A 14,608-nucleotide genomic window follows, 5' to 3' on the forward strand; every position below is an offset into this window, starting at 1 on the left:
AATATATACAACGCCTTAAATACCGACTTAACGATTAAAATCTCTCTCTCTCTCTCTCTCTCTCACACACACACACACACAAGCACACACTCTCTCTCTCTCTCTCCCCGACTCTCACGCACACACACATTGGGAGCTGAGCGTGATCACAATGGCGTCTCCTACAGCGAAGCTCGCATTTCGCTTTCTGTTGGTGGCAGTGGTGGCTTTGATTCTGTTCTATGTCGGACGGCCGCTCTACTGGAAAATTTCCGCCACCGTTCACGACATCCGCCACAATAAACAAACCGTTTCTGGAGGTAATCTTTCTTTTTTTTAATTCTAATTCTTAAATTTTTTTCTGGAGGTTAATTTTTTTTTATCTAATTCTTAAATTATTTTCACGTTTTTGATAATCAAGTTTCAGTTCTGCTGAAATGATGATTATTTCCTGACGAAACTATGCCTTTTTTTTGCTATTCGGTTGCTTCTCGAGTGTTATCAGATTAGAAAATTAATTACAAAATTGTTTTGTTTGTTGAAAAGGTTTATGCATATGCTTACATAAAGTAGGGTTTTACCAATGCTACACCTACTGAATAATACAAGCATTGGATCTAATGTAGAATCCCCTTCTTTCTTTCTCTGTCCCGAATTTAGGTGTTTGTGATTGTGTGCATATAGATAAGTGATAATATGGTTGGTTAGTTCAGCATCAAGGAACCATTAAAGTAGATTTTCCATTATTGTTGACTTGGATTTATGTGTTTTGCATATGTTAATGCATTTTCTTGTGTAAATTTCTTATCTTATTATGCTTTACTAGGTATTTCAAAAATTGTGCAAGATGCTCAGAGATCAGTGGGGTGGTATCATGATGAGTCGGATTCAGGATATAATGAGAATAAGAAATCTACTTCAGCTAGGAGGTTTCTTCTCGGTCAGGTTTTGTGAAATATGAAACTTGAAAAATGTTCTTTTTGATGAAAATTTTCCCATTTTACATTTACATCCATGGAAATATTGTAAGGAACGTTTTGTATTGATAGAGTAGATGTTCAACACTGTAGATTTAGATCTGGTTGAATAAACTTGATGTACCCCTTAAGTTGGAGTCGGGAACGATGAGTAACTCAGGCACGTTTTGCTTTTACCATGATACTAATTTCTCGGATACTGTTAAACTAAAGGAGAGGATGGTTACATAACTTATATTACACCTTGTGTTTGTTGAAATAAATATTGATTTTGAAATGTCTCTCAAAAATTGAAATATGAGTCTCTTCTTGAGTTTTTTTAAGAAACGGTTATGCCCCTTTCTGAGATCAAATCCTACATTATTATGTGTGCTGATGGGTTGGATTGAGTTATTTCTTTGTTTTAATTTATGGATTGTTCTTTAGTCATCTAGTGGAATAATCTTTCAATAAGATTCCAAAATAGTACAGACGTTTGGCAATGAGTTCTGGACAATTAGAGCAAAGAGAGTGCTTGGGTGTATACTTATGTATAGTGTTTCCTTAGTACCTTAAACGTTAATTTCCTCATAATTATTTGTAGTTTGTATTTTGTAACTTTGTTCACAGTTTCACACAGGTCTAAGTGCACAAGGCAGATTACACTGTATAGATTGCATTGAGCTTTTTACACTGTGTTTGGCGTTCAAAATTAACCAATCATTGTACCAAATAAAACCAATCTAATCTTAACTGTAACTATGATTAGATTGTTCTTACCTGTTTTTTAAATTGTGAACTCTCTAGTTGCCTATCTTAGTGGAATGGAGGGAGTATTATTTTTAAATAGATCTTTTGTTGTTAGAGGCGTTAGCATTAACTTGCATTATATTAAATACTAAATTCATTAGCTACAATTAGAAGTTGTCTCATATACAAATTTAATAAATTATAGTAATAATAAATACTATAAAAAATGGAGGTGGGCTTAGCCTGTATGTGACTAGGTAATGTAGGTGTCTCAAAGTTGTTTGCATATGAATGATTATATGACAGCAGCTATTAAATTAGTAATGATGGAAAGATAGAGATCTTATATATGCATTTTGTTGAGCAAATGGATTCAGGACATTGGCATCATGCGTGGTTCATTCATGGTGATATACCCTACAACCCTAGAATGTTTGCAAACTCATCATTTGAACTTTACTTTTTGGTTGTTCTGTTGAATTAAGTTCTCGTTTTCTGTCATGAGTCATCAGCTTGTATCCTACTTGCCTTTAAATAGGCTTAGCGACATCTAAGTGATTCCAACTTTTTCAGTTTACTTGGAAACTAGTATGTGATATAATATTCTTGTTCGTTTTGAACTCAATTTAGCGCCCATAGTTTGCCGTATAAGAAATATGTCACTGTGAAGGACTCGTGGAAATATAATATTTCGTCCTAATATTGTAGGACAACTTCTTGCTTATCTTTAACAACCTGGAAAATGTTTGTTAGAGCATTTTAATCTTCGGATTTTACCAACTTTGGTGTGATGGGGGTATCCTTTCATATTTAGGCCATGCTTCTCTTCATTATGTTATGATTATGTTCAGAGTATATGTAGTCGTGCTGATTTTGAAAGATAAGAATTTAGGATTTTGTACTCTGTAAATAATGGATGGGAAAATCCTGCGATACCCCATGAAACTCAAAAGAGACTTGAGATCAGCTATCAACCGGAACGTGCCTCTTAACTGTTGAAACGGGCGACCCTCATCCCTTATATCATGCGCTGTCGAACAAATGAAAATGAGGCCGAAGAGGTTTGACAGAAATTCTATATGCAGCTTCATGTTGATGGCGGTCTGGTATGAAGTTTCTCTTTACAATTATAGTAACATTTGTGCAGGCATCAGATGAGTTAGTTTTATTCCCTAATTTATAATTCATGTGACTTATCTTGAAGTTTTGTCCATGGTTTTAGCAATTGCATGAATGAATCTCTATGTGTGTGTGTATGAATTGTTAGGTGTTGTAGCATTATAATGAGCCATTTCCTAGTAAACATTAGAGAGAGAGAGAGAAAGCCTATGCATCTCTTATTCTTTTTCTGGTTTTTGTTTTTTGGAATTGAGAATTAATTCCATCATTAGTTCACACTTCTTCTGTTTTGTAAAAATACTAAAATAACTCCTAAATATAACCCACCGCTGTAAAAATAGTTCTAAAAGTATTATCCTTAATATATCGACTTATTTACCTATTTTATCACGTATGGTTTACCACTTTGATTTAATTTAAACTCTATTATCCACTAAGGTGGATTTCTTATCCATTTTAACATTACCCCCCCCCCCCCCTTAGGAGGAAAGAACGCATTTATATTAAATCACGATGAACAATATTTGAAAGTTAGAACAGAAAATCATTTTAACATTACTTTTTTTCTCCATTTAAAATTCGTTCAATTACAATTATTAAAATTGGTGTCACTCTCTTTTAGGACTATTTTCATACATAGAGAGAGTGCTCTTTAAGTGACTATTAAGCTACATTTTGTGGTTTTTTAAAATTGGTCTTGCTTTCCTCAATTGCTTGAATTGTGGTCCAATCACTAACTAATTTTCTATGGGCTAGAATTTTAGATTCTATTTCATTTTGGGCAGAGATTGCTACATGTTTAATTTATCAAAAGTTTGTAATTGTAAAAGGACTTTCTGTACTTCCATACCGAATGATAAAAGTATAATTTTTGCAGGAAGATAACAATAATAATAATCATAAATAAATAAAAATTGCACGTCTATCATTGTTTGATTCTGAATATTCTATAGTATTAATTATTTATCTTTTTCTAGCTTTTTTTATTTTATTTTATGAATTCCATGTTTAAATTCAGTGCACTAATAATTAAGTCGGTCTGCAACTAATTCATAACATAACATATGAAACTATACTTTGATTTTAGAACTGTCGGTTAAAACCCACTCTAAAAGTTTGGAATCTGCAATGAATTATTTTTAGAAAAGTAGCTATAAATTTCATTCAAGTTATCATTACACTCAACTAAAATATACAATTACATAATTAAACGGTTGGAATTTGACCTGCTAATGCTTTTAGTTAACTAAAAGTAATAATGTCTAATTAACTTTTGAAACGCCAATTAGACATCATCCCCTTATAGCAATATCAAATACGATATAGAGAATATGATAAAATAGCTATCTTATTTTTATTTTAAAAAATAAGTTAAATAAATTAAATTATTTTCTATTTAATTAAATTGTGGGTGGTCACAATGTGGCTGTTTAGCATCACTCTATCAAATAATGGGTCAGGTAGTGTGCATGTGTTGATTTAGTGGTAGAAGATTAATGCTCAAGACCTGAGGTCATGAGTTTGAATATTCCGTCGCGCGGTCTTCGAATTTATTTATTTACTTATGTAATTTATCAAAAATAAAATAAAATAATGGGTCTCGGTCCAATGGACTTAACAATGAGGGTACTTAATTTTACTATTGCCCAATATTCATACATATGAAATTTTGACTTATATTAAATTGCTTTCCAAAATAATTTAAAGAAGAAAAATTATTTTCATTAGGACATGAAATGAGTGGAAAAAGAGTTGACATGTATGACCATGTTGAACTTAAATGTGTTAATTGTGGGAAAAACGCAAGACGTTATTCAAATTTATAAATTTTACATGGTTTTTGAAAGTTGTACAATTATACCATTTTTTTTGTTTCTTTTGCAATTACAATATTCTCAAAATATTTAAATGAACTCTCGAAAAGAAGATGCACTCTCTTTTTTAGATTTATAGTTATAATTATAAGTCTAATACACTAACAAATTATAATGATTCATTACATATGGATTTTTTTTTTTTTGAATTAATTCATTACATGGATTTAGAAAATAAGATGCACCTCGTTAATTTTTAAACTTTTCTTGAGAATGTAGTCATCCTTGTGTTTCAGTTTATTCATGTGTCTTTCTATTTACAAACATTGAAAGGAGCCAATCTGTTTTCGCCCTTCATCGACGGACACTTCTTACTTCTCCGCCGAACGTCATAATTATATTAATAAATGCAATTAGGAGCTAGCTTTAATTATGACCTTACACAGTACCCTAACATAACTATAGAAGTTATTATATCAAAATATGAATAAGTTTAAACATTGATAATAGTCAAATTGTATCTATCTATATATTCATTCCCCTAGCTAGTAGGATGACCTTTCGGTTGAGTTCCCTAATTTTAATCAAATAGAAATCAGCCACAATTTTTTTTTCAACATTCTATTTAGTTGCGTAACTTTATTTCAAAAGCGAGTAAAACAATGATAAATAATTCTTGACACTTGTCTCTTCCAAAGCAATAGGAAGCAATACAAATTCCTTTTATAGAAAAGGAATATTATATTATATATATATTAACAATAATGTATAGTACACCATCAAATTAATTTGGACACCAATACATATCGTGAAACAACCGTTTATTAAAGGGGTTATTGCCCCTAAATACATGAACTATGACTAAATTCTAGTTTATAACACCACCTTTAGATTTTGCCTCAAAATACATCACCTTTCATTTCTTTCTCAAATCTCCCATGACCAAAGTATGGATATTCAAAGAATTACCCCATTATAAAATTTATTGCATTTTGACCCCTAAAACTTTTTGTTTTGACTAAAGACAATTTATACCCAAAATATGAATAAAATTTGGCTTGAATGGTATATCGGCTGGAAACTTTCCTCGTGCCCGATAGATTACCTGGTAATCTGGGTCTGGACTGTGAGACAACGCCACGTACTATCAAGTAAAAACAGAGAAAAAACAGTTTAAAAGATCCTTGTTTAAAATGGTATCAGAGCGGGTTTTTATAGAGGAATTATATAATTTTTAGTTTATTTTCTAATTAACCCATTGTGGGAGGAGACTCCATTTAAAGTTTATGGATCCGGACGAGTGTCCGAGATGTGTACACTACAGGAACTCTCTCCAGAATTTGGAGATAGAAACCGGTCGCTTCATAAGCGATCTCAGATGGAACAATCGAGTCCTCGTTACCAACTTACGACGAGGAGGAGAAATCGAGTTAATTCGCGATATTATCGCGAGTATTCAATTCTATCATGAGCACCTCATGAGAATGGCGGAAGCCAGATCAAGGATTGAACAACGCATGTACGAGGCCCATCAGTCACACGATTGATGGAACAAAAAGACAAGGCGGGAGTAGCTTATCCGAGCTACCACAAGATCGAGCCAGACTCTTCTGACAACGTCAACTTGCGGGAGATTCAGAAAACGGTGGAATATTACGGCAACAAGCTGTATGAACTACCGATGGAGCTGAGCAGAATATCACTCAAACAAGAGGAAATATTAACCCTCTTGTGTGATATCCAGAAAAGACTGAAGGAGATCGAAAGGCGAAAACCATGTTCCGGGAAAATTCGGAAGCAATGGTCCAACGACCCGACGAATTCCCCTATTTTTGATGCAGCACCCAAGGAGTTGCAGCCGAAGGATATAATCCGAATCATGAAAGGCAAATATCATGAATAGCCTTGATAGAATCGGATTAGAAGATCTACAGGAGTTAGCAGAATCTTTTGCTAACCTCAACATGGTTGATCTAAAGATGAACCAAGGAGATGAGGTGCCCAAAACCGAGCACCAAGAAGAAAGTTCGTCAAAAAGGGGTGGAGCTTCAGATGATGCCAGCCACTACCAACGAACCAAAAGACGCAGGCCACAAATGCGGGATACTCCTGTAGGAAAGGCCACACTCGAACCAATCCATCCCTATGGATTGATTCTCAACATCGACGAAGCCAGCTTCAAAGATTGGGAGGATCTGATCGACGAATGGGCTTCATCATTGAATATCGTAGTCACCACAATTGAATACGATAAAAAGGAGTTTGCCAAAATCTTCGAAGCTAGCTTGGCAGGAATGGCAAAACAATACTGGGATAAAATCGATATCTCAGCAAGGGAAGAATTGTTTAATAGCACAAAACCTTATGACATCATTAAGGAGGCTACTAAACAAATTAAGATCCATTTCTTGGGAATGGGTTTTTTCGAAGGATCTGCAGAGGAGAAACGCAAGAAATATCATCAGGCACTCTACAATCTAAGATTAATGGTGCTAGAGCCAAAAGCTCTGGATGAGTTTCTACGTCTTTATACCCTATATGTTCATATGGGGGTAGTTGATGATACAACCGCCAAGGACCTCTTTTTCACAAAATTTCCGAGTCCATGGAGGGAGATGCTCATTAACGAATACGTGTCACCCGGAGAATATCCACTTGATAGTGCTTCAAGAAGGATGTCTTATGTTCACAAGAAGCTGTCCGAATGGTGCCAGAAGGCGGCGGACCTGAGGAATCTCAAGAAATTGAGGAGGCTCAACAAGAAATCCCCATTGATGTGCGACAACATTGATCTTCCAACAGAGATTGGTGCTGAGTTGCTGTATCAAAGGAGGAGCCGAAAGAAACATAGGTACCAACCCTATGAAAGAAAGTCCAGAAGAAGTTCTTGGAAGCCAAGGACCATGTGGACCAGACAGAAGGCACGCTCCTACAAGTCAGGCCAACGGAGCGGACCATCCAGAAACCGATTCTCAAATCAAAAGAGAATCCCGGCGAGAAAAACTTTCAGGCGCACTCAAGCCAAAGCAAATGAAAGTTTCAAGGATTGCAACTGCTGGACGTGCGGTGCAAAGGGGCATATTTCAACCAATTGCCCAGACAACGAGAAAAGGGAGATGAGAAGATTCGAATCCACCCCGGATATCGAAGACGCAATCTTCTACCAGAAATTGATACCCGTGTATCAATTCGAAGATATATCCTCTGATGAGAGTATATATGAACAAGAAGAGATCTTTAGTTCTGAAGAATCAGAGATGACCGATGGATCAACCGGAGCCGAGTCATACTAAAGAAGAACACGAGGTCCACCACACTCAAAAGGAGGATCAGAGTGGATTTACCAGCCATTTCCTGATTCCACAGAAAGAAGTGGTGAAGCAGCTCGTGAAAAAACTCAAGAAGGAAACCGAGGAGGTTCAAACCTACCAAGGGTTTTCCAATGGAAGATTGAATCGAGTTTTAAATAGCTTGATTCCAACCAAAAGGAAGCATCATGTCTATTTTGGCGTCACAAGCCAAGAAACGGCGCTTCCAATTGAGATCACAAGCAACCAGGTGGAAATCCAGCTGGTTCCAGCCGAAGATATTAGGAAGGATCTCAAGAAAATGAAGCCAGAAGTCGCAAGTACGATGAAATGGATTCATATTGGAGCAATTCAGTTGGTACTCAAATCTTCCCTTTTTCCAGGGACAGACCAACCAATTGACGTCGCACTATGCGATAAAAGAGTCAGAGATGCCAGAGAATCAGTTATTGGAGCTTTTTCGGGCAATCTCTATGCCAAGAAGATTATAACCGAGTTCTACCCACAGATCGCTTATAATCTACAAGATTCATCCTTCAGCCGAGCCCTGACTCTCTATCAGGACTACAAAAAGAAGGAGTACATGACAAATGGAAATAGGCCATACTCACTGACTTATCAAGTCTCGTATGCCCTATCAAATTCCCATCATACGGAGTTATTTCTGGGAAAAGAATTTATTGAAATTCCAGAAATATTCAAAGAAGTAGCCAAGGCAGCCCCTCCAAACCAAGTGGAAATTCCCCAAGTCAGGGAAATTGACATCGATGTGGGAGACAAACCAGTGCTGAGCCATACCCAGAGTCTTAGACTGGGAGCACCCAGGCTATCATTCCAAGGTAATAGGCTAACTTCAGGGCCTATATCAAGAAGTTTCTCTCATTCTTATGAGAGAAGGGCGATCCAGGAAACACCAGTTCCAGACATAAGGGTCAAATTCAAATGCCCCGAAGGATGGAGACAGGTTTCCACAAGAATTGATACAACAAGCATGGAAAACAAGTTTCCCTGCAGTATGCTGTATTATCTGGCGAATCCAGGCGACAACCGATACATCGGAACTCTGGAGGTTGGAGGTTTTGAAATTCAGACCGAAGGCCAAGCCGGACAAGAAGCAGACGTCCTGATCTTAGGACGCAATTTCCTTGACAAATATAAACCATGGTCATGGAAATCAGAAGGAATGGAGATTACCATTGGACGCCAAAGAGTGATGATCCAATGACAAGTCCATTCTCGATATACATCTCCGTTGGGATGTTATACGAGAAATACAAAGCAGAATATTTTGCTGCTTATGTGGATTCAGGAGCAGGAATCTGTACAGCAAAACGAGGAGTCTTTCCAACAGAAGTGGAAGAAGATCTACCTCGAATTGCAGGAAGGGATTTCTCCAAGAAGGTTTTACTCTTATCAAAGGGAGTAAAACAGACGGAAATATTGATCGGAGGAGCAGGGCAGACACCTTGGTACAAGGTTAAAACTCCACCAATTTATTTCCATGATACCGGAGCAGATATATTATTGGGAAATAATTTTCTGCAAAGCTTCAAGAGATTTATACAAGACAATGAGGCCAGGAGGCTTGTGTTCACAACCAATTGTGACCACAAAATCATTGTGCAAAGGCTCCAAGGAGCTTTTCATCGTTCAATGCCAATCAAGTTCCGCAGCAAGCGTGGTGATGATGGCAGACTCCGGCGTCCCCAAATGAAGGATCAACGGAGATTCGGCGAGGTTTTGCTCAAATGCAGAACTGAGGGATTTCCAGATCTCTCTGAGGAGGAAATTCAAATCCTCAAAGTATCCCTGATATCACACAAGGATATCAAGGAAGACGAACAGGTGTCTATAGCCGACGTCAAAAGGAGAATCCAGAAGTGTTACCACGAGGATCCTTTGGCATGGTGGGACAAGAACCAACTCAGAGCAACCTTGAAAGTTAAGGCTGGAAAGGAGTACGAGTTCGTCAGGTTCAAACCTATCCTGATGAATCCTCAAGATCAACAGGATATGATGAGTATAATCAAGGAACACCTTGATTTAAAGCTAATCGAAGGAGGAAGATCACCCTACAGCAGTCCGGGATTTCTGGTGAGAAATCATGGGGAGATCAAGCGAGGAAAACCAAGATTGGTCATTAATTACAAAGGGATTAATGACATTCTTGAATTTGATGGATACTTCATCCCAAGCAGAGAACACCTCATCAACTGTATTAGAAGTGCAAGGGTATTCTCAAAGTTCGATTGCAAATCAGGCTTCTACCAGATTCGCATGGAAGAAGGGAGTAAGAAGTTCACAGCCTTCTCAACTCCACAAGGACATTATGTCTGGAATGTCATGCCAATGGGGTTAGCCAACGCGCCTCAGATATTCCAAAGGAAGATGGATAATCTCTTCAAAGATTATTCTTCGTTTATGTTTGTTTATATTGATGACATCCTTATTGCATCAAAAAACATTCATGAACATGTCAGGCATCTGGAGATCTTTGCGGATGTTTGTCAACAAGAAGGACTAGTGCTGTCAGAAAAGAAGGCAGTCATAGCCACCCAGAAGATGGAGTTTCTGGGGATCGAGATCGATGAATCTGGGATAATTCTACAAGATCATATTGTGGAAAAAGTCCAGGGATTTCCAGAGGATCTCAAGGAGAAAAAACAGCTCCAAAGTTTTCTCGGAGTTGTTAACTTTGCAGGAATGTTTATTAAAAATCTTGCAGAGTACCGGAAAGTCTTCAGTCCACTACTGAAGAAAGATGTTCCGTTCATTTGGAAGGAGGAACATCGGGAGGGTATGAAGAAGTTAAAAGAGATTTGCAAAAATCTTCCGAAGCTTTCAATACCACAAGATGAGGATGACTTGGTCCTCTACACCGATGCGAGTGATTTCTGGTGGGCAGCCGTGCTTACAAAGATCACCCCTTATGGAGAAGAACCTTGCAGATACTGTAGCGGTCTTTTCTCCGAAGACGAAGCTGTGCGATGGCACATCAACGAGAAGGAATTCTTTGCAGTGCGAAAGGCGTTTAAAAAATGGCCGCTTTTCTTACTTGCTAAGAAATTTGTTTTGAAAGTAGATAACACTAACGTTAAAGCTTTCTTAACAAAAAAGATTGAATCTAAGCCTGAAAAATCTAGATTGCTTAGATGGCAAGCCGAATGTCAATATTATGATTATGATATTGTCGTTTTGAAATCTGATCAGAATGTTCTTGCAGATTTCCTTACAAGGGATGGAGCTCCCTGAAGTGGAGGCCATCGAGGCAATACAGGGGCAGCTCTTTGCAAGCTTAGAGCTGCTACAACAAGAATGGCAGAAGTGTGTACTACACACTAAACAAGCTGGAAAGATACAGGCGGCTGACGAAGCCCAAGTATCCAACCAAATAGATGATTGCTTCATGAAGATGTTCAATCTTCAGGAAGTACTCAACAAGCCGCTCTTGCGCGTTGTCCGTGAAAACCGGGCTAAAGCAATGCTTTCCGTACAGGGCGGATTACCTGTAGCAGGGGATTCAAGTACCCCTAGCACAAGTCCTGAGAGAATGGCTTTACAGCCGGACGCTCGAGGAAAAGATGTTGTTAAGGGGTCACTCCCTGAATCAACATGTCAACCCACCTCCTCTGGGGTAAAAGAGGGAGAGATCAATCTTAGGCCGATGACTGGCCAACTTAAGATTGATACTAATTTTGTTGATATTTCTCCTTCTTGGCAGATTTATCAAGACAGATGGGAGAAACTCATCACGAGAAAGGGCATTAATCCGGGAAATTGCCGGGTTGATGTTGCAGGGAGATACCCTAGGATCTGGACAACTCCGGGAGCTAATCCAGACCACATCAAGGAATGGTATGAGTTTGGGGCTTTGGCCTCAGTTTATACCACTGCTCCAGCCTTCAACGAAATTAAGGGTCTACCCAAGTGGATCCAGAGAACAGTGTTTGAAGCCTGGGAGAACAACGAGTCCCTTAAACGGGGAGACGTTCTGGAACTGTACTTCTTCAGCGCAGCACCAGAACCTGTCGGAAAAGGAGTCTATGAAGCTTTTCATTTTATCAAGCTTCGGAGACCAGATACAGGAGCCTTGAACCGAATCAAAGTTCCTGATTTTCAAGTCCCAATCGCCTCAACATTTACGGAGGATCAAATCTCCACGAGACGAGCATGGGGTCTTTGGGTCTGTCTCACAGAGATGGACAAAATGAAGTCCAGGTTTAAATTCTTTCAGAGTTCAGATCTGGGAACGTTCCTGGTTAACACGATGACGGGAACAACAACCGAGTTTGCCGAAAAATCTTTCGAGAAAAAGAGGCAAACAATATGGGATAACAAGATTGCGGGGAGCAAAGAGACTCGTCGCAAATTCTGCAACATGGCTCATTCGGGCCAATGGATCGAGAAAATCTGCGATCAATGTTCGTCGCAGAAGGAGCCAGAATTCGGAAAAGGTTTCTTCCCGAAACCTGACAGAAGGAGGTTCCGATCTGATGAACACGACAAGCATCAGACTCCAAAGGGGAGGACCCCTCGGGCACCAAAAAAGTAAGGTGGCCGACAGAGCAGAGTGAATCATGTGATTCACAGCAAGGATCGCACCCACAAAAGAAACGACAAAAGTGGGTGGAATGACAGGAAGACCACTCAGCGCTCCAGGACAAATGTGAGTGGAAAGAAAGCAGCCGGCCCCTACCAGCATTATCACAAAGCGATAAAGCAAGGGCCCAGCACATGTGACAACACCAACAAGTGTCGGCAATAATGGCCAACAAAAGAAGGTGGCTGTCAATTTCAAGCAAGCTGGCCACGAAGATAGCATCCGGGGCCAACCACCAAGCAATAATGGAGGGTATCAGACCTCTATAAAATCACGAGAGCTGGAGAGAAGAAGATCATCAGAAAATTCACAACATTTTCACACACACAACTTCCTCTCTCTAGAAATTATCTTTTGTAATTTTAATTTTGTTTTCAAAGTTTTTCGTTTTTTAGTTGAGTTTTTATTTTTATGTACACAAGTATTAGCTACTATGAGTAGCTAAAACAAGTTGTCTCCTCCCTTGGGGGATATTTTATGAAATAAAATTAATTATTATATAATTCCTCTATAAACGCTTTGTTTTTGTCCAACTATTCCGGGTTGAGTAAAAATATTTTCTTTATTTTTCCAACAAAGTATTTAGTCGGCACTTAGTGAAGGAGAAGGGTTGCAACCATCTCTTGCGAGTGTGTGGTTGGTGCGTGCCGGGTGGGCAGACGAGCCGTAAAAAGCAACAAGACCGACTCCTGAAGAAGACCAGTCGACAAAGGTATAATGTTGGTTAAATTTAAGATTTATTTCGAAGTGTTACGGAAGCATGTTGGGCCTGATTAATTGTTAAACTGTTTTAAATCATAATATGGGTTTTCTGTCTTGTTTTAATTGTTAGGGGGTTATTCTGTAATTTTGATTATGTTTGGGGTAGTTTTAGAATTTTTCAGAAATTCTTATGGGAGAAATCAGAAAAATAATAAAAGTGGTGTATTATGGAGCAAAAACTAAGGGTGATGTTATATTCTAGAAAATTGGGAAAGTTGATGTATTTATTTGCCAATACCCCTTTATTAAATATGCATATACTACTTTTTTACGTGTCTAAACACTTAATTAATGAAGGAAAAGTTAATAGTATTTGACTAAAATAAAATATTCGTACTTGTGGTTGAAAAAGGGTATCTCCTTTTTCTAGCATCTACTGCTAAGCAAATTATGTTATTATTTAATTATTTGGATTCCATTATCTTATCCCCAATATCTCTATCCATTTGCTTGAACCACTGCATTTTTGTGGAATTTGAAAATTCTCTTTTTGTTTTTAATGTAAAAAAGGTGGACCTTAATAAAGCCAGTGCTGCACATACATTGGCTACAAATAAGATTCTAAGAATGAGAATAATCAAGTTTTTCAACCATAATCACAACTTAAATATGTAGATTTATTGTCAAGTAAAATTAGTCCCATCGAAATGCGGAGTCGGGAATTCTCGTGAAGAATTGAACTTGTTGAAGTATGGAGTCTGACTTTTAAGCCATATTTTGTTTTGGACTGTTCATACAATTCGTTTTTTAAGGCTCAAGTCGAATCCTAATAGTAATAATCGCTCTATTTTCATTGATTAAATAACAGGTACATTAAAAGCATAGAAAAAGCCATCATTAAATCCCCAATTTTTATCACTTCATATATATATATATATATCCAAATAAAGTAATGAAGTATCGATGATTTATCAATATAATATTATGGAATTCATTTTTCCACTCTAATAAATCCACATTCGGGCAATATCATTTTTAATAAATTTTAACTATAATTTTATCGTGACATCCGATGAATCATATCAGTATTCTGGAGATGGAAAATGAACCTGTCCCGGAATATTTTTGATAAGTTATGCATAATTCACGATTTTAATTAATATGTTCAATAGTTCAGGTTATTTTTAATAAGACTAAAATAGCTTGAAATTTAAATAATATTTTTTTTTCTTTTTTCTAGTTATAAATAAAAGAACACAGTGAAAGTAAAATATAGGAAAAAGTAACGACAATCCGAGTGAGGAAAAGAGTTATTTGAGGTCATATGGTTTTCAAATAAGAGGACAAGAATCACATGAAAGTTCCATCATTGGATTGCAT

The 14,608-nt window shown here is 37.5% G+C and overlaps 1 protein-coding gene across 1 annotated transcript; it reads left to right on the forward strand.

Annotated features, from left to right (window-relative positions):
- LOC130991598 (uncharacterized) lies at positions 1 to 1,246 on the forward strand. The gene is made up of 2 exons (XM_057915893.1): positions 1 to 299; positions 806 to 1,246. The coding sequence occupies exons 1-2, from the start codon at positions 152 to 154 to the stop codon at positions 931 to 933; spliced, it is 276 nt and encodes a 91-aa protein (XP_057771876.1). The 5' UTR covers positions 1 to 151; the 3' UTR covers positions 934 to 1,246.
- The last annotated feature ends 13,362 nt before the right edge of the window (positions 1,247 to 14,608 follow it).

The sequence above is a fragment of the Salvia miltiorrhiza genome, chromosome 7, assembly GCF_028751815.1.
Source record: "Salvia miltiorrhiza cultivar Shanhuang (shh) chromosome 7, IMPLAD_Smil_shh, whole genome shotgun sequence".
Taxonomy (NCBI): domain Eukaryota; kingdom Viridiplantae; phylum Streptophyta; class Magnoliopsida; order Lamiales; family Lamiaceae; genus Salvia; species Salvia miltiorrhiza.